At 40.5% G+C, this 20,414-nt stretch overlaps 1 protein-coding gene across 5 annotated transcripts in view; it reads left to right on the top strand.

The window, feature by feature from the left end:
- Positions 1-2,316: 2,316 nt before the first annotated feature.
- The window catches only part of LOC124120068 (pleckstrin homology domain-containing family F member 2-like), a 51,723-nt gene continuing 33,625 nt past the window's right edge, over positions 2,317-20,414 (top strand). The window contains exon 1 of one of the 5 annotated variants that reach the window (XM_046482793.2): positions 2,317-2,380. In XM_046482793.2, the coding sequence (XP_046338749.1) occupies positions 2,365-2,380 (16 nt within the window). In that variant the 5' untranslated portion in view covers positions 2,317-2,364. The other 4 variants (XM_046482791.2, XM_046482794.2, XM_046482789.2 and 1 more) reach the window with 4 other exon arrangements.

Raw genomic sequence — 20,414 nt, 5'->3', positions numbered from 1 at the left:
AGGTACCCGCTAACGCACTGATTATGGTAGAAGTCGATGACTTAAACGACTCATAGCGGAACTTCCAGCAAGTTGTCAAAAAACGACTCTGTAATTTAATATGTTTATGCGGGTTGGCATTTATAAAACATTCGGTGAGTATTTCATATTCTAGTACACCTTAAAACACAAGCACAAAACATAGTAACCGAATATTTAAATACCATTTTAATTAATCCAATAAAGAAGCCATATGCAGTATATATATGGGTCAAGAAATTGATACCTTTGCACTGCAGCTCTCGTGGGGACAGTTAATGGAACCCACCCAAAAATGATGTAAGGGCCGACAGACTCCGAGGTGAAACTCATGGTATGTTAATTGTTAAATAGTTTTTAATTATTATTTTTGTAAAATAATACACAAATACACCTGCAGACTGCCGATTCTGTTTTACTTTGACTATTACTAAAATTATTACCAAGGTTATGGCTACAGCGGTTGAATTCCACACCCACACGCAGACATTCTCACATACCACACACGCGCACGCAGACACTCTCACATACCACACACGCGCACGCAGACACTCTCACATACCACACACGCGCACGCACGCTCGCATACACACTTTCTAACATGCACGCGAAAACTGCCACTCACAGAAACAAACGCGCGCAAAAACACTCACACATACACTCTCTCTCACACCCACAAACACACTCTCACGAACACATTCCCTAAGACACACACACACACGCTCGCTCTCTCTCACACACACACGCACGCACACACACATCATATACATATTAAAAAGTGTGTAAGTGTTACTATTGATATAGATCAACAAATTAAAACCTTGTCAATAAAATATGTTTAAATCAAACAAAAAGCATTACTCTTGCCTTCGAACGCAAAAGTAGAAGTGTCTGTTAAATAAACACCGAGTCAACCTTCACTACAGAAATGTACGCCTTCCTGGAATCTATACAGGACCGTCCGGTATAAATGATTTTTTTTGTTTTCTGTTTGTTTGTTGTTTAATGCCGTACTCTGCAATACTCCAGCTATATATTACGGCGGTCTGTAAATAATCGAGTCTGGACCAGACAATCCGGTGGTTGATATCATGAGCAACGATCCACACAATTCGGATACGATGACATGCATCAACCAAGTAAGCGGGCCTGACCACCCGATCCCGTTAGTCGCCTCTTACGACAAGCATAATCGTCTTTGTACGGCAAGCATGGATTGCTGAAGACCTGTTCTACCCCGGATCTTCACGGTCCCGGTATGAATGAACTCCCAGTACTATTGAAGGACTGACGATAAACGGTAATCGAAATTGTGCCACGTAGAGGGAACTAACTATTCTCGAACAAATTCACAAAGAACAATTATTGTAAACAAGTTTACAGTAGAAATTAGCATCTACTCCAACTTACTCGCCGACTCTGATTGGGAGGTGCCAATAAACTTATTGTGAAAACATCACATACTTTGAAGTTTTAAGTACCTTTACTCAAATCAACTCAATGTCAAAGTGCATTTATTTATTATTGTATAATATATATATATTATTTATTATAAATCTGTGAATAACTGTGGAAGACAAGACAATGTAAATAAAGCATAAATACTGCAACATTACACAATAAAGCATGTAAATAAAGCATATATACCACTACATAAATCGCTCTTATCGTTAGTAAAAATAGAGCTGCCGTTTTCGCCCGACGTTTTGCTGAGGTGCCGTTTTAGCCTGCACCCCCAGATAACTTTATCTTTGTCCATTTGGAAGGACTGACATGCCGGATTTTCTGCGGACCGTTACATATGTTTTCTTTGTGTTTGGGGGATAGTTGTTGAAATAGATGCTTCATTATCTGTTTGATCCTGCTGAGAGTAAATTAGTTGAAAGGTACACAGATGAGGATATTTTAGGTGCTGCAGAGAAAGTTCCGATAATAATAAATGGTAATAGCCGCCATTAGTTTACTTCATAACCACAGTAAAACAAATCTATGTTTCAAAATCAGGGTGTCTACGTACATGATATAAGACCTCTTTTCCAATGATTTGCACAAACACATTTGACAAGGGGCCTTCTACACACATTAAAGTTATATAAAATGTGCATATGATATTTCTGATATTTAAAAATACTTTTCTCGAATAAGACTAGGGAAAAGAGTTTCGTAAAATTCCTTATCCAAATATATATATTCCGCACCCATGTAAACCGAGACCTGAGGCCATTTACAGAGACCATCTCTTTTCAAGTCTGTGGTTCAAGGGAAACTACTCTATTCGCCTCATAGCGGACCTGCTAATTTTCTTCTGGGACATCGCGTATCCTTGTGACTCAGAAAACATTCAAAATGGTGGACAGATTGGGTAAGTCAGCTGGTGACATTTAGTGTTTTGTAAAGTATTCCAGATGGGCTATCATGAAGGGCAATAATATGGCAGTTTATGTACGAGCATGGTATGAACCTTTGGTGCCTTTTTCTTTAATTATATACACCGTTTCAAATCCAAAAAGTTCTGTTGTCATCGTTTTAATTTCAGGGTGGTATAAGTAACTTCGGACCCAGTATGAAAGTTTATTTTGTTATTTGTTGTGTTTGAATGTTGATGTCTTAGGAGACAGTGACTTGGAAGAAAACTGTTGATTCATAAATGTATTGAATTTACTATTGTAGGAACTGAACCTCGGTAAATATTACGATGTGAACAAAATGTTATCCGATCACAAGTTACTTTAGAAATGTCCCTTTTTTATTTTTGATATGCTGCCACCCCCTTCAAACCTTTATAAGATGTGCCATAGTATGTATGTGTTTTCTTCAGCCCTTAAACTTGTTTATAGGACAAATTACCACAATTTAGTATTTTCCCGAAGTGATTTGCTAGCTTTAGAGGTACCTAATGCCATGATACATGGGTTCTGTTGATGGGAGTACTGACAGTTAGGAAGAGTGTGTCGTGAGGGGTGTGGCTTCAGCATGTCTTAACAGATTACAAAAAAGAAACTTGTCTAGTTCAAGTAATTTTGTGTGTGTTAGGAATATGCTGATGACAGCAGAATTTCATTTTCTCAGTTGGGGTACTTATATGTTATCAAGACTGGGGCCAGTATTTTGCAACCGTGCTCACTCACTCCAGATATTTTCTATGGCTGGATTGATTGTATGATAATTTCAAAAGTTGGTTTATTAATAATATTATGGACCCTCTTACATTAAGTTTATTGACATAATGTGTAATGCAGGGAATAACTTGTGTCTGCAACTGACAGGTTGCTTTTTTAAATACATGTGTATTATACCACCCTTCATAAAATACTGGTGGGAAACAATGATGACTTGTCAAGATAGTTTCCTTCTACGTTAAGATGATGTATCACAGCAGGGTTCTACAAAAGAGGAGGTTCAGGGGACCTGCGATAATTAAGTTTAAAGGTTCTTGCAGGCAATATGAGGATCCTGTAAATTAATGAAATGGTGTAGTGTACTTTATGTTTAAGATACCTACTTTACAGACTGGACTCAACCAATGATCATGTAGACAGTGGTCATGATTGATGGGTTAAAAATAACAAGACACCCATAACTGCTCTTGATGCGCTGTAGGTACAATGAATGTTATTGTGTGTCCCTCGGGACGCAGTATTACATTTTCTGCATCCATTCTCGACATTTATGTGTACTGGACACACATTGTGCATCGAGTAAAACCGTGTCACAGTATGTCTGAGGGTTACGATGGTCAAAGCTGAGGCATTGTTTATGACTAGACCGGCAGGGCAGAAGCCTTGAATGATTTAATTGATTACTAGACATTAACTAGCTATTTCCACCCATTCATCAATCATCATCCCCTGAAACAGCATGCTGTGGATGACTAAATGCTTCATCACTGCTACCTATATGCACATTGATCAATCCAGTATAGTTGACAGTTGAGGATCATTTATCCATTGAGTGTAACTTGATTATGTTGGAAGTTTGATGTGCATTTGAGCCTAGAAAAAATTAGTTTATGAGTTTATGAATGTAATACAAAAGTGTCTTCTGTCAATAATGCAACATTCTTTTTCCAAACAATGAATCTGTGATTCTCTTTTGAACCACCAACGATCACTGGTGATGATAGAACCTCATGTATACAAGTGAAGGATTGATGATATTTATGTTTCCATTCCAAGAAACAACAGCCCCCAGTGCTGGACCCTTATGTTACTCATTAAACTGTTCCCCAATAGGGATTCTAGGTTGAAATAGGAACATATGCTTGTTGTACTCGGTCACTCAGCTGTTATATTACTTTCCTGATTACTTACAGCTGTTGTATTACTGACCTGATTACTTACAGCTGTTGTATTACTGACCTGATTACTTACAGCTGTTATATTACTGACCTGATTACTTACAGCTGTTGTATTACTGACCTGATTTAACATAGGCTTACGGTCATCGTAGCCCTGAGGTTGTTTTGTAGTTTCTTACAGCTGTTATATTACTGACCTGGTTACCTACAACCTTTATATTACCAACCTTATTACTCACAGCTGTTATATTACTGACCTGATTACTTACAGCTGTTATATTACTGACCTGATTACTTACAGCTGTTTTATTGCTGATCTGATTACTTACAGCTGTTATATTGCTGACCCGATTACTTACAGCTGTTATATTACTGACCTGATTACCTATAGTTGTTATATAACTGACCTGTGTACTTACAGCTGTTGTATTACTGACCTGATTACTTACAGCTGTTATATTGCTGACCTGATTACTGCCAGCTGTTATATTACTGACCTGATTACCTATAGCTGTTATATTACTGACCTGATTACTTACAGCTGTTGTATTACTGACCTGATTACTCACAGCTGTTATATTACTGACCTGATTACATACAGCTGTTATATTACTGACCAGATTACTTACAGCTGTTATATTACTGACCTGGTTACCTACAACTGTTATATTACCAACCTGATTACTCACAGCTGTTATATTCCTGACCTGATTACTTACAGCTGTTATATTACTGACCTGGTTACCTACAACTGTTATATTACTGACCTGATTACTCACAGCTGTTATATTCCTGACCTGATTACTTACAACCTTTATATTACTGACCTGATTACTCACAGCTGTTATATTACTGACCTGATTACTTACAGCTTTTATATTACTGACCTGGTTACTACAACTGTTATCTTACTGACCTGATTACTCACAGCTGTTATATTACTGACCTGAATTCCCTACAGCTGTTATATTACTGACCTGATTACATATAGCTGTTATATTACTGACCTGATTACTTACAGCTGTTATATTACTGACCTGATTACCTACAGCTGTTATATTACTGACCTGATTACTTACAGCTGTTATATTACTGACCTGATTACTCAAAGCTGTTATATTGCTGACCTGATTACTCACAGCTGTTATATTACTGACCTGATTACTTACAGCTGTTATATTACTGACCTGATTACTTACAGCTGTTATATTACTGACCTGATTACTCAAAGCTGTTATATTGCTGACCTGATTACTCAAAGCTGTTATATTACTGACCTGATTACTTACAGCTGTTATATTACTGACCTGATTACTCAAAGCTGTTATATTGCTGACCTGATTACTCACAGCTGTTATATTACTGACCTGAATTCCCTACAGCTGTTATATTACTGACCTGATTACTTACAGCTGTTATATTACTGACCTGATTACTCAAAGCTGTTATATTGCTGACCTGATTACTTACAGCTGTTATATTGCTGACATGATTACTTACAGCTGTTTTATTACTGACCTGATTACCTATAGCTGTTATATTACTGACCTGATTACTTACAGCTGTTGTATTACTGACCTGATTACTTACAGCAGAGGGGCGGTCGGGTAGCCTAGTGGTTAAAGCGTTCGCTCGTCACGCCGAAGACCCGGGTTCGATTCCCGACATGGGTACATTGTGTGAAGCCCATTTCTGGTGTCCCCCGCCGTTATATTGCTGGAATATTGCTAAAAGCGGCGTAAAACAATACTCACTCACTCACTTACAGCAGTTGTATTACTGACCTGATTACCTATAGCTGTTATATTACCAACCTTATTACTCACAGCTGTTATATTACTGACCTGATTACTTCGTTGTTATATACTGAACCACAAAAGAAACGTCACCATGGATAGATATAGGAGAAACCTTATTTGTCTAAACACTGTAAACATACTTTGAGACATATTAAAAAGATTAAACTTGGCAAAACTGATCATCAAGCTTGAAATTAAAGTGTCAAATGTTCTTAAAGTGAAACACAACACTAGTCTCTGAGAAAATGGTATCACAAGTCAGTATCTCGTGTGTCCGCCATGTGTATTAATGACTGCCGTGCAACGTCGATACATGGAATGGATGAGGTGGTTGATGAAAGCCATAGGCACTTGAGCCCACACTTTGAGGAAAGCCTGACGCAGTTCAGCTGCAGTTGTCGGCCTTAGTCGGACGTCATTCAGTGTCTTTGAATCTCGTCCCAAAGTTGCTCAATGGGATTTAAATCGAGACTGAGGGCAGGCCACTGCATGGTTCTGATGCCATTCTGCTGGAGGAAGCCTCTTATTCCTCTTGCAGTGTGGGCATGGCTGAAACTCGTGGTTGCGGCGACGTGCCAAATGAGGTATGGCATGTGGTCTCAAGACTTGATCAATGTACCGAGCTGCTGTGACACCATTGCCTCTCCCTGGACCAATGTTCTGGAAGACCACAGGGCAGACCCTCTGTGCAAGACCAATTCCACCCCACACAGTGATGCTCGGACCACCCCACGAGTCTCTCTCAACAACACAAGCATCCAAATAACGTTTCCCAGACGCTCTCTCTGCCATCTGCTGTTGAGATACAGTAACGGCTCTTGTCTGAGAAGAGGACTCTTCTCCACTGCTACTGGCGCCAATGCTAGTGCTGTGTTGCCCACTGAAGACAGTCCCGGCGATGACCTGGTGTCAGAATGGGTCCTCGGTGTGGCCTGTGACATTGTAGGTGTCTGCTCGTCAGTCATCGATGCACGGTGTCCTCACTAATGTGTCGCTGGTGTGTCCCCATGGTCTGTCGAGCAGTTTCTGAAGCAGTAACAAAGCGATCTTGAAGATGCTGTCGCACAATCTGACGATCCTGGCATCGGTTGGTCTTGGTCTTCCACTACGTGGTCGGTCATCTGTAGTGTTGGTGGTCTGGTACCGTTGCTGGAGCCTGTATATGGTCCTTACGTGGACTTGAAATGCATTGGCTACTTGTCCAGCTTGCAATTGTCCAAGGGCTTTGTGTCGCTGATTTCTTGTCAATCTTGGCATGTGGTAGCAATTCAGCAAGGAATGAATGTTATCCGATCTGGGTGGATTTTTATAGGGCAAGAAAAGGGGGAACGCATGTGCGTTTCAATTTGCATGGAACTCACGTGCATCAGGTTACCATGGCCATGATGCGTTTGGGCGATCGGTTTTATTGTCATCTGCTTTGTTTTTTTATCATCAAATTTCATTTTTCCGGACAAAGTGATGTTAAATTTTAGAAACTTTGACAAAAATTACCCAGATATTTAAATGACAACTATTCATGCAATGTTACTTGGGGCAATGCTACTACATGTTTTATGGCTAATGTCTAAAGTGATGTGAAATGTGTAATGTTTGTCAAGCACTCTATTCTACTGACAACATTATGTACATAATGTTATCATTTCCCGTTGTGTGTAACATAATGAGTGACTTGTGGGTTTTGTGTTACTGGCTGGTGATATTGATACCACAGTATTACCCTACATACACATTACAGGAAAATGTCCGCTTGTACCGTGGACATTCTTGATTTCTACTGGCAGTGCCTTGTCATGTTTATATATGTAATACTGAACATTTGTTGGAGATACAGAGACATGAAGCCATACCACACTTTCTGTACTGGTCAGTTTGGTGTACTGTCTGATACTAGGGTTTATCCTTATCAAAGTTTGAGTGGTGTATTTCATTACAGGATAATTGTATAGTCGACTCTTTCTGTGTCATGGTTAGGGCAGTGGGGTAGCCTAGTGGTTAAAGTGTTTGCTTGTCACGCCGAAGACCCAGGTTCGATTCCCCACATGGGTACAATGTGTGAAGCCCATTTCTGGTGTCCCCTGCCATGATATTGCTGGAATGTTGATAAGAGCGCTGTAAAAAACAACTTAGACTTTCACCTTTTTTAGACATCCAGGATTTCTACTGGCAAATTATGTTTCTAGGTTTGTTAGCACCGTACCCATGCTTTTGTGCTTAAACCAAGTGGTAAGACCTGCGTCACTTCTTGCTTTCCTCCCACATTAAGCTGACATGCTGTGACATGACAGAAATACTGTTCAAAGGGGCAGCAAAACACCAACACAGGCAGGCCTGTCAAAAAAAATGTAAGACAGATTGATTGATTGATCATTAAAAGGTTTTATAGGTGTTCGGGCAACTAGGCCCATTTACACCTTGCCCATAATAAAGGTTTGCTAAGTAACTAGATATTTATAAAGTATCAAAACTGCCACACGCTTTAATATAAGCGAGAATGGCATTCTGAAAGTCATTGTGAACAATATTCCTAGAACATAAAATACCAGACAATGAGAAGTCAATATTGAGAAATGTTAGAGACTCCACCATTCCCTTACGCTGATTAACATACTTTTGGCAATGCAATAAAAAATGAGCTATATTATCAAGCTGATTACACACTGTACAATGTGCAGAAATGTCTTTATTAATAACATTTAGATAAGCACCAAGACCACAATGCCCAAGAGATTTCACAAAGATATTCCCACAATGTTCTGGATGTAACACATTGTAAGTGTGCAACAGTTTGATCCCTGTGATCAAACCCAGATATCCTCAAAAACTGATGGGGGCGGTCAGGTAGCCTAGTGGTTAAAGCGGTCGCCCGTCACGCCGAAGACCCGGGTTCGATTCCCGACATGGGTACAATGTGTGAAGCCCATTTCTGGTGTCCCCCGCCGTGATATTGCTAAAAGCAGCGTAAAACCGTACTCACTCACTCACTCACTCAAAAACTGATGATACAAATACAACAAAATGAAAGCAACTCATCAACAACAGTGTTCACACTGGTAGCCAGGTCGACCTGTGAATTAACCAGAGCTTATCTATTTGTAACTAATGACTGAAAGAAGGAAACACATTATTTGAGACTTTATTTTATTGTATTTTCATAACAATTTTCAAAGTGTATGCACATGCTTTTTGTGCTACATAGTAGCAAGTGAAGTGAAAATACGTTAGGAATCATGAATGTGTTTTGGGATATTTTTTTGTAGTGGAGACTGAGTATACAATTTCACAAAAATATCCCCCAAACGCCCTAACTTGTTTGTCCATGTACATGTAGGCTTGTAGACAAATTGCAACTATTTGCTTTTGTTTCTTGTTCCAAGACATTGTGTCGACATGGTCAAATGTTGTGTTGTAGCACTGACTAGCTAAGGGCCTGTTCTTTGATGCACAAAGCTTTCTTAGCGCTATGACATTTTTAAGCCTATAATAAACTGTAGAGTTTTGTGGATGGGGACCAAGGCTTGTAGTTTATATAAGAAGAGATCACTAAGCACACCATTCCATTTCCTGGATCGTCTCAGGCGCCGTGATTAGCTGTGCAGAGTTGCATCCCTTGGGCACGCCAGAAACCTATGATTGTGGGTTTGAATCCGGTTCACCCCGATCATGCTTCTTGGTTTGTCAGCACCATACCCGTGCTCATGGGTTTCACCGAAGTGGTAAACATCCGAGACCTGCATCACTTCGGGCTTTCCTCCCACATTAAGCTGACACTCCAAGATATAACTGGTATACTGTTAAAATCAAACTCACTCACTTACTCCATTTCTTGTCCTAATGGGCTGACCATTTAAAATTTAGGGATATTAATGAGTTCCTGGAAATGCTGGGAAAATAGATCATACATCACTTCTAGAATATTAAGTTGTTTTTGTCCTAAGAGCAGCATCAGAAGTTGGCTCTCGTCCTACCAAACTGCTCATAAGGACTAGCAGAAATTTGCCATTTTTAAGGGTTTTGCTATATGTTATCATTATAAGGACTAGTGGACTGAAACTGTTAGTTTCTACTGCTGAAGAAGCAACTAAATTACACGAGGGGGTCTGTGACTTGGCTGATTGTCTCTTGCCCAGACTTGATAATCTGCACACCGCCATGATACATGTGGAATATTGCCGACACCAGCGTTAACAACATTCTGTGTAGGATCTCCTCACTCCCTGACTCACATGGCACACAGCCAGCTGTTACATAGTGTCTTCCACCAGGAAGTGCTCTGTCAGCAGGTGCCGGTGATGATCAGTGATCATATGCCAGCACAGGAGATACCTGGGTGATGTGGCAGTGTTCGAAACTAAGCATACAACTTGTTTTGAGGTGATTTCCAAATGGAAACGCAGAGGTTAACCAGAAAGCGTGAAATAAACTGTGAAATAAGTAAATAACCACACAATACTCTGTTTCATACTCCCTGAACCTTATTATTTTTTTCTGCATTGATACAAGATGATACACTTGCTGAAATAGATTACTTAGCACTCGTTTAATGAAATAGGGGGCTCTTATTAGAATGTTATTTTGCTGGACAAAACAGAGTTGAAAGATATAAATTTCGTGGTTTATGCTGACGGTCTGAACTGTTTATATACGATAGATATATTTTTCCAGAATTTAATTGCCCATAATTAAGGGTGCATATAAAACACAAGTGCATATTGTACACAAATAGATATGTCCTGTGTACATTGATCAATCGGAAGGGGTGCTAATTAGGATTGTTCACTAGCCAATATATTAGCAGAGACTCAGAGTTTCAGGTTTACAGTGAAAACAACAACGTAGTGGGTCAGAGAAGTGACATGCTATCTTGATTCAGTGTATGAATAACGGGCGTGTCTCCTCCTGACTTGATTAGGAACAGGCTGCTGTTTTATTATTTGGAATATTGCTGAGTGTGGCATTCAACAACAAACAGACATAACACTTTGAACTTTAATATGGTCCACGGTAATTATTGTGGTACTAAATTAAGAGGCCATTCTAAGGTAATATGGCCGGTCTTCAGTAATATAGCTTGTCTAGGTACTTCTTCAAATTTGTGTGTGTTGTCTGGGTATGTACAGTTCCCATTATGAAACAATGATTAAATTAATTAAAACAGCTCTAATCCTCATTGTGTAGGTAGGTCTTACACAAGCTGAATGAATCACTTGCTCATGTACACATCTTGACTCCATTCATCCAAGTGCTCCGTCCTCCGTGTGCACCGACTGACCTTTGTCGAGGATGTTACAGTCGTTCCTCTATTGGGTAGTACTCAAGCAGTGGAAGTAATTCAACCACGAAGAGCCCGTACAATGTCTTCTAAACATTGTCATCTACCGGTCGTGTCAATTTATTATTTCATTTCAAAGTGACTTAATTTTCTTTTTGGCAAGGAGATTCAGTTCATGGTCTGTCACCTTACCTTTTCTCATAAAACTGACCCCTGGATTCCTGGGATAAGTCCCCTGGGTAACCTATAATGTCATAGATGGATCGGGTGGTCAGGCGTCAAACGTAAGGGATTTTTTTCCTGATATCGTTTCACTGGTTTTTATGGTCCAGACATTATTATTTGCAGGATGCTGTCATATGCATGATTAATGTTGAACGTTCCATGTTTTAAATGAAATATTCTTATTTTTCTATATGATGAGAAAAATGACCTATTAATTCATAACAAAGTTTAAAGAATTTTGATGGTTGATACATTGACACTGAACTGGGACAAAAATTCTTTTGTGTTGGTGTAAAATAACGTGACACATTGCATGTTTTTGAGCCAATTGCCCAATGGAGAGCTGACAAACCCCACAGGAGGTCACAGCAGGCGAATCCCATACCAACCTCGAATGCGATATCTGTCTAGTTCTTGAGACTAAGCTTTTCCAAATGATTCGGTTTCATTTCATTTCCACCTCAATATTATATTTAACACAAGAAAACCCTAACAGAAACAAATATATCCTCTCCATAGTATGCCATTTCAGTTGCATATGCCATGGTGCGGATGGTGCTCTGAAAAGACATAAATACCACGTTGACATCGTTTTCCATTCAGAACTGCCTGTTTATGTCCATTTTCAAGATCCAGGAAAAATATACAGAAAAAAGATATACTGTATTCGAGGTAATAAGCGCCCCACGGCGACATTTGCTAAGATATTGGCTAGTGAACAATCCCTATTAGCACCCCTTCCGATTGATCAATGTACACAAGACTTATTTATTCGCATATAATACGCACTGGCATGTTATATGCACCCTTAATTTTATTGGTATTTAATTCTGGAAAAATATATCTGTCACTGGCATGTTATATGCACCCTTAATTGTTGGTATTTAATTCTGGAAAAATATATCTGTCGTACATAAACATTTCAGGCTGTCAGCATAAACCACAAAATGTATCCTTCAACTCTGTTTTTTTCACCAAAATAACATTCTAATAAGAGCCCCCTATTTCTAATTTCGAGAGCGCCCTGGGCGCTTATTACGTCGAATACGGTACTTGGTAGAAGTTATATGTGATCTGACAACAGAAGGCGATTCACGTATTTCTCAATCAAACTATTTTGTGTGATATTTCAAGTTAACTTATTTTTTTATTTATTCTTATACCGTCCGAGTTGGCGGATTTGTAACCTCCCCCCCCCCCAAAAAAAAAATTAATGGCCTAATAGACGGAGATGTGTTCTTCAAACGTCCCGAAGGAACTTATCAACTTAAACATGCTAAAACATGCTAAAACATGCTAAAGCTACACAACAGAAACTGTACACTGAACATGTTATCTCTTGTACAGGATTAACATTCTGTTGTCATTCGCTTATGCTGGTTGCAAGTGGGAATATGAATCAGAGGAGATGAGTTATGAGAATAGCTATTATGTTTCAAGATGTATTTAACACGATTGTTGATCTAAAGTGTATATACACAATGTAGGGTGACACAGTTAATTAATGAACTTCGTGACTGTAACTAGGTGCCCCGATTCCTTCTTCCCCCCCCCCCCCCTCCCCAGTCTGAGTCAGTGTGATGTAAGTTTCATGTGATCAGTAGGTCACACAACTTACCAGGAAACTGCTCCTGTTGTGGTTCACAGTTACCGTCAGTCAGTTGGCAAGTGTCATCACTCCTCTCAGTCAGTCAACACAGATACCTACCCGACCTATCTGTCTGACATCTTCCATAACGTCATGAGGGACAATCTGGGTGAGACATTTCACTACTTGACGATTGACTGATTGAAACATGAGAGAATCATTGTCTGTACTCCATTCTGTTTTTGGGAGATTTTATATCAACATGTCAACCATCTTGGGTAAGATATTTACCATGATCATGTTTTGTAATAGTGTGATAGGTATTTTTACCTGTCGTATATTTAGTTTCCTACCTGGAATGTGCAGACAAAGACTGAACCAAAAGAGGAGGGGTGATAAGGGGCATCCCAGGGCCACTGGGAATGCAGCGGTAGAAACTAACAGTTCCAGTCCACTAGTCCTTATAAAGATAACATATAGCAAAACCTCTAAAAATGGCAGATTTCTACTCGTCCTTATGATACCTTTACTATTGGGCAGTGTCAATATCTAATGCTGAAATTTCTGGTTTTGTAGTGTTTTTATATTTTAATATTGGTCTAAAAATTTTCTAGCATGTTCCAATGGCCGACAATGGAAGCATTGCTAGAGATGAGTGATTTTTTTTTATCTTCAAATGAAAATCGAAGTATGAGCAATTCTGTGACCCATTTGAAGACATATTTTGCCATATGTTTATGGTAGTTGTTTTTATGTACATCTCCTAAGAACATGATGAAGATGTCAGCTTCGGTCAACAGGTCAAAGACTTGCTCATTTTCAAATATGAGAAAAAACCTTCCTGAAAACCTCTAAACTCAACCTTTTGGACACATTATAGCCATACCATTTAGTGTCAAGACTAATTATCAATCATATGAACACATTGTTGTCTTTCATAACAATTTCGACTCATGAAGATCCGGGGTAAAGTAGGTCTTCAGCAACCCATGCTTGCCGTAAAAGGTGACTATGCTTGTTGTAAAAGGCGACTAACGGGATTGAGTGGTCATGCTCACTGACTCGGTTGATGCACGTCATCGTATCCCAATTGCGTGGATTGATGCTCATGATATCAATCACTGGATTATTGCTGAGTCACAGTGGCGTTAAACAACAAACCAACGAAATCATAACAATATCGAGAGGTTTTGTTCAATTATACAGATCCTGAGGGCCATATGTACACACCTATAGAAATAATGAGGTTTTCTCATAAAGGAATGTTTTATCCACATGTGTTAAATTATTTTAGAAAGTAGGAAGCTGTTAATTTTAATTTTGTGCAACGATGTTAATACAGTGAGTATTTGCTTACATACCTGTATATTATGGTGAATATTGAGCGGTAGTTATCATTACACAAAGTGCACACTTCACCCTTTCTTATCCCCCCGTTGGACTTATACTGTTGGATTTATACTGTTGGACTTATACTGTTGGACTTATACTGTTGGATTTATACTGTTGGACTTATACTGTTGGACTTATACTGTTGGATTTATACTGTTGGACTTATACTGTTGGACTTATACTGTTGGACTTATACTGTTGGACTTATACTGTTGGATTTATACTGTTGGACTTATACTGTTGGACTTATACTGTTGGATTTATACTGTTGGACTTATACTGTTGGACTTATACTGTTGGACTTATACTGTTGGATTTATACTGTTGGACTTATACTGTTGGACTTATACTGTTGGATTTATACTGTTGGACTTATACTGAAAAGGAGGGTAGTTCTTGTTTCCGGAGCAGAATTCCAAAATCGATACATATTTCTAGATGAAACTTGCTATACAGATCAGTCTAGTGGTGAACTGGTGCTTTTTTATGATATGGGATTTGAAAAATTCTGAACATCAATATTTTTATCTCCATTTCCAAATTGAACCAGACCAGGGGGATATGTCATCTCCTGTGACTGACTTGTTTCAATTGGAAAGTCAGATTGAATCTCCAAGATAGTCCATCATAACAAATGTTACATACAAGGAAATGTTTTTGGACTTAATCTCAGAGGACTAATGCAGACTTATTTACTAATTAGTCTTCAAATTGTGTAGCTAGTCCAGCTCGACTGATCTGTAGTGGAATAAGTGGGTGAGTGAGTGAGTGAGTGATTATGGATTTACGCTGCTTTTAGCAATATTCCAGCAATTTCACAGCAGGGGACACCAGAAATGCCCTTTACACATTGTACCCATTTCGAGAATCAAACCCGGGTCTTCGTCATGAAAAGCGAACGTTTTATCCGACCGCCCCTGTAGTAGAATGACAACAAGGAACTTTAAACAATGACTAACATTAATAATTAATAAGTACCAACCCACCACAATCATTTCATTCATGATATAGTCAAATATAATGTTTAGTCCCATCCGTCAAAATTCCTGCTAGTCTGCTAGCCCAAGACCATAGAGACAATGAAATATCCTATGATGGTAGTCCCCAATGAAAACCCAACAGTTTTACCTTTATTCAAACCACGTATGAGGTAAAAACAATAGTGAAACGTATAAAAGTGGAACTAGTAAATGAATATGACATTGAAATTAGTTGTTTTTTTTCTTCTAGATGTGTTGATGTAACATTCTGAATAAATGTATGTTTTCATTGTAATTTGTTTAAATTTAAATTTGAATTAATGTAATTTCCTTTAAGATATTATATTCTCTTACAATTTTCGCTCCTCATTTTATCTCATTCAGCCATTCTCAGCCTTTCAGTGATCACAGTGGGAGCTCACAGCTTGTTCAATATTTTGGGGAATATTTTGTAAATCAAATGAAATCAAATCAAATCAAATTAAAGTTTGCTGCTGTGTTGATGCAGTTTTCTTGTTACCCATTGTAGCTTTTTCAGCTTGTGTACACGTATATCTTTTCGGTAGGGCTGGGACGAGTCCATTTTTACTACCTGGGTACCCACACCCCTATTACCCGACCCTACCCGGGTACCCGCTGTTGGTGTCAAGAGATAGGTACAAAATGTCCGATTGGGAATAGTTTGACAGTAGCCCTGGCAGAATGTATTTAGATACACGTATAAAACGATGTGGTCATGCATACACTGAAATTGACTGACGTTTCAGCTTTGTTCAAACATATATAAGTCAGAAGGAACGCGTTCATAGTCATGAAGAAATGCGAACATTAGAATTGTCGTGTCACCATGTAGTTATATTGTGAATTTTTGTCCTGAAACAATATATCACGTGACTAACCACGGGTCTGGGTAGTCCTGTTGGTACCCGGGTCCTACTCAGTACCTACCCGACCTGAGTACCCGAGTTACCCGTCCCAGCCCTACTTTTCGGATCTTTTCTTATTGACATCATGTATCCTGAACTCAACAATAATATACTGATGTCGCTTGTTCTACATTAGACATGTTATAAGGTTATTCTACATGAGACTCACTTGGGCCAGCACACAAGCATAACCAATTTCGAAGTTACCTGAAACAGCACAGAAGAATAATTATTTTGAAAAAAATCTACTCATCTGTATGCAAAAATCAATATACTTGACCACAGAAAGTAAAAGTACTGACTGTTATTTTTAAATACTCAATGGCTCAAAACATTATCTGGAAATTATAAGTGACAAATAATTTTAGTCAGCATGATCACCATAATAAGTCTGATAACGCTACATGATGAATGTGGAAATGAGGAAATGAATTCCCCATCACATAATCAAAATGTATTAATCATGGACAGAAAACCCATTGTGACGCTGTGACACCCAAAATAAATGTGAGTGTCAATATCCTAGTATAACTTAATAGGAAATGTGGGGCTTTCATATTCCTGTGGATTTTGGGAGGTGTCATCTACACACGGAAGCAATGAAAAGTATATATATTTTTTTTGATATTTCAGTCTTTTATATTTCTAGTTTATAACTTAATATGAGTTGTTGCCTAGATTAATACTCCCCTAATACTAGTATGAATACTGTTAGTATTGGAACAATTGTGGAGGATTCCACTCTACAACCCCTTTATTTCAAACAATGAAAGTAGTGGTATGATGACCCACTATTAACCTGAAGTCACCAAGCTTGACCACCCTGTCCATTTTGTCGTGAGCATAGATTGTGGGGCCTGTTCTAACTCTGAGGGAGGCACGGGTGGCCCAGTTGTCTAAGGCGCCATGATTTGCTATGCAGAGTTGCGTCCCTTGGGCACGCCAAAAACCTATGATTGTGGGTTCAAATCCCGGTTCGCCCCGATTATGTTTCTAGGTTTGTCTGTACCATACCGAAGTGGTAAATGTCCGAGACCTGCATCACTTCGGCCTTTTCTCTGACATTAAGCTGACATGCTGCGATATAGCTGGAATACTGTTAAAATCAGCGTTAAATCCAACTCACTCACTCTAAATCTGATTCCCTGTGGTGCTCTCTCCTTACGACTAGGTCATGAACAGCCGCAGTGGTCAAGTGGTTGCAGGTAAGCCTAGAGAGCAGGATGTCTGGGATTCAATTCCCGGCCGCGTCATACCAAAAGATGTTAAAAGATGGTACTTGTTGTTACTCTACCTGGCATTAAGGGGATAAAACGAGAAATGGTCGGCTCTGAGTCTCTTCACTGTGTCTGCGTGGGGTATTTATGTGGAACTGCAGCATGTTATCTCAGTGGGCTAGCACTATGCATCGGCATCAGCATTATATAAATTATTTATTTGCTATTTCAGCCCATCCCCAAAATTGAAGTATGTCAGTAGGAGCCTGTTTTCAAATAAAGATGATATTTAGTTTATCTTTCGACAAAGTAAATGTGGACAATACTGGAATAGTTGTAAGAGCTTTGGTCCAACTCTAGAAAAATATGCCCCCCAAAAATTAAAAGATATAGCAACAATGCACTGTGATTAGATCATGTACAGGTGTAAACATGATCCTGTGGAGATGGAAAAAAACTAAGAACTGCCCTGTTCCCTTTCTACTTTCCTTCAGTATGTTTATGATCTGTAATAGACTGCATCAGAACACCCCGGTTGTCACTGTACCTCGTACGGGGCCAGTAATTGGGTTGGGTGGTCAGACACAGTGACGTGGTGGGTTGCATGTCATTGTACCCGAATGGTGTGATCATTGCTCATAATGTCAAGACCTATGAAGATGTGGGGTAGAAATAGAACAGGTCTTCACCAACCCATGCTTGCCGAAAAAGGCAACTATGCTTGTTGTCAGGCAACTAACAGGATTGGGTGGTCAGGCTCGCAGACTTGGTTGATGTCCGCATCGTATCCCTATTGCGTAGATCGATGCTCATGATATCATTACCTGGTTTGTCTGGTCCAGACTTAATTATTTACAGACTGCTGTCATATACCTGGAATAGAGTGGCGTTAAACAACAAACAAACAAATCATAATGTCAGTCATATGTGGGAGGTGTTTCTTAGCACTACTAGTCCTATGATTGCAAGGCTAGATGACTTTTTGTTGATGTGTGTCCTTTATCTGTCATTGTCTCCATAAGTCCCCATTCATTAATTTACTCACTTCCTCCACAACTGTCAAAGCCTGCTGGCCGCCGAGGCCCCAATCAGGAAAAATGAGTAATGATTACTCAACGCTCATTCTTTACTGTATGTCTCAACACCACTCCCTAAAGGGAGATAACTATCAACCTTTACCTTCTCACCCCTTCTTCCCTCCTCCTCAACACGCCCCCCCCCCCCCCCCCCCCCCCCTCTCTCCCCCCTCTCAATCAGATGTGCCTCAAGCAAGTTACCTGAGCATCAGGCTATGTACAGGTGACACAGATTGTAGAGCAGGTGGATACAGCCAGCATGATATATGTGGATACAGGTGAGTTACGTAACCGCTCTAAATATTCTATGGCTGTATGTCTCACGGAGTGACTCGCTGTCCCCTTTCAATAAATTTAGGGAGGATTGGACAAGAACACTTCAAATATTTCTTAGCGGATTTCAAATTCAGTGTTCATGTGCAGTGTTCCTGATATGGGTAAAGCATGGAAAGGGCAGTAATATGTTAGTGTATCCGATCTAAACCCCCATCCCTACAGCCACCCAGCAGCCCCCACTCCAAGCCTACCCCAACCCCCCACTCCAAGCCTACCCCCAACCCCCCACTCAAATCCTACCCCCAACCCCCGACTCCAAGCCTACCCCCAACCCCCCACTCCAAGCCTACCCCCAACCCCCCACTCCAATCCTACCCCAAACCCCTCCTCTCCAATCCTACCCCAAACCCCTAACCCCCACCTCCAATCCTACCCCCCACCTCCAATCCTACCCCCACTCCAAGCCTACCCCCAACCCCTCCTCTCCAATCCTACCCCAAACCCCTCCCCTCCAATCCCACCTCCAACCCCTAACCTCCAATCCCACCTCCAACCCCTAACCCCACCTCCAATCCTACCCCCACTCCAAGCCTACCCCCAACCCCTCCTCTCCAATCCTACCCCAAACCCCTCCCCTCCAATCCCACCTCCAACCCCTAACCCCCACCTCCAATCCTACCTCCACTCCAAGCCTACCCCCAACCCCTCCTCTCCAATCCTACCCCAAACCCCTCCCCTCCAACCCCTAACCTCCAATCCCACCTCCAACCCCTAACCCCCACCTCCAATCCTACCCCCACTCCAAGCCTACCCCCAACCCCTCCTCTCTAAGCCTACCCCCAACCCCTCCTCTCCAATCCTACCCCAAACCCCTCCCCTCCAATCCCACCTCCAACCCCTAACCCCCACCTCCAATCCTACCTCCACTCCAAGCCTACCCCCAACCCCTCCTCTCCAATCCTACCCCAAACCCCTCCCCTCCAACCCCTAACCTCCAATCCCACCTCCAACCCCTAACCCCCACCTCCAATCCTACCCCCACTCCAAGCCTACCCCCAACCCCTCCTCTCTAAGCCTACCCCCAACCCCTCCTCTCCAAGCCTACCCCCAACCCCTCCTCTCCAATCCTACCCCAAACCCCTCCCCTCCAATCCCACCTCCAACCCGTAACCCCCACCTCCAATCCTACCCCCACTCCAAGCCTACCCCCAATTCCTCCTCTCCAAGCCTACCCCAAACCCCCCACTCCAAGCCTACGACCACCCCCCACTGGTAAATATTGAAAGCCCACCTACTCTTGAAAACTGAAATTAATTTATTCTAGAAACGAATGAACGAATATATTGGT

Source organism: Haliotis rufescens, unplaced genomic scaffold (assembly GCF_023055435.1).
Source record: "Haliotis rufescens isolate VD_foot unplaced genomic scaffold, xgHalRufe1.0.p SCAF_6, whole genome shotgun sequence".
Taxonomy (NCBI): Eukaryota; Metazoa; Mollusca; class Gastropoda; order Lepetellida; family Haliotidae; genus Haliotis; species Haliotis rufescens.
This window is presented reverse-complemented; position numbering and strand designations above follow the sequence as displayed.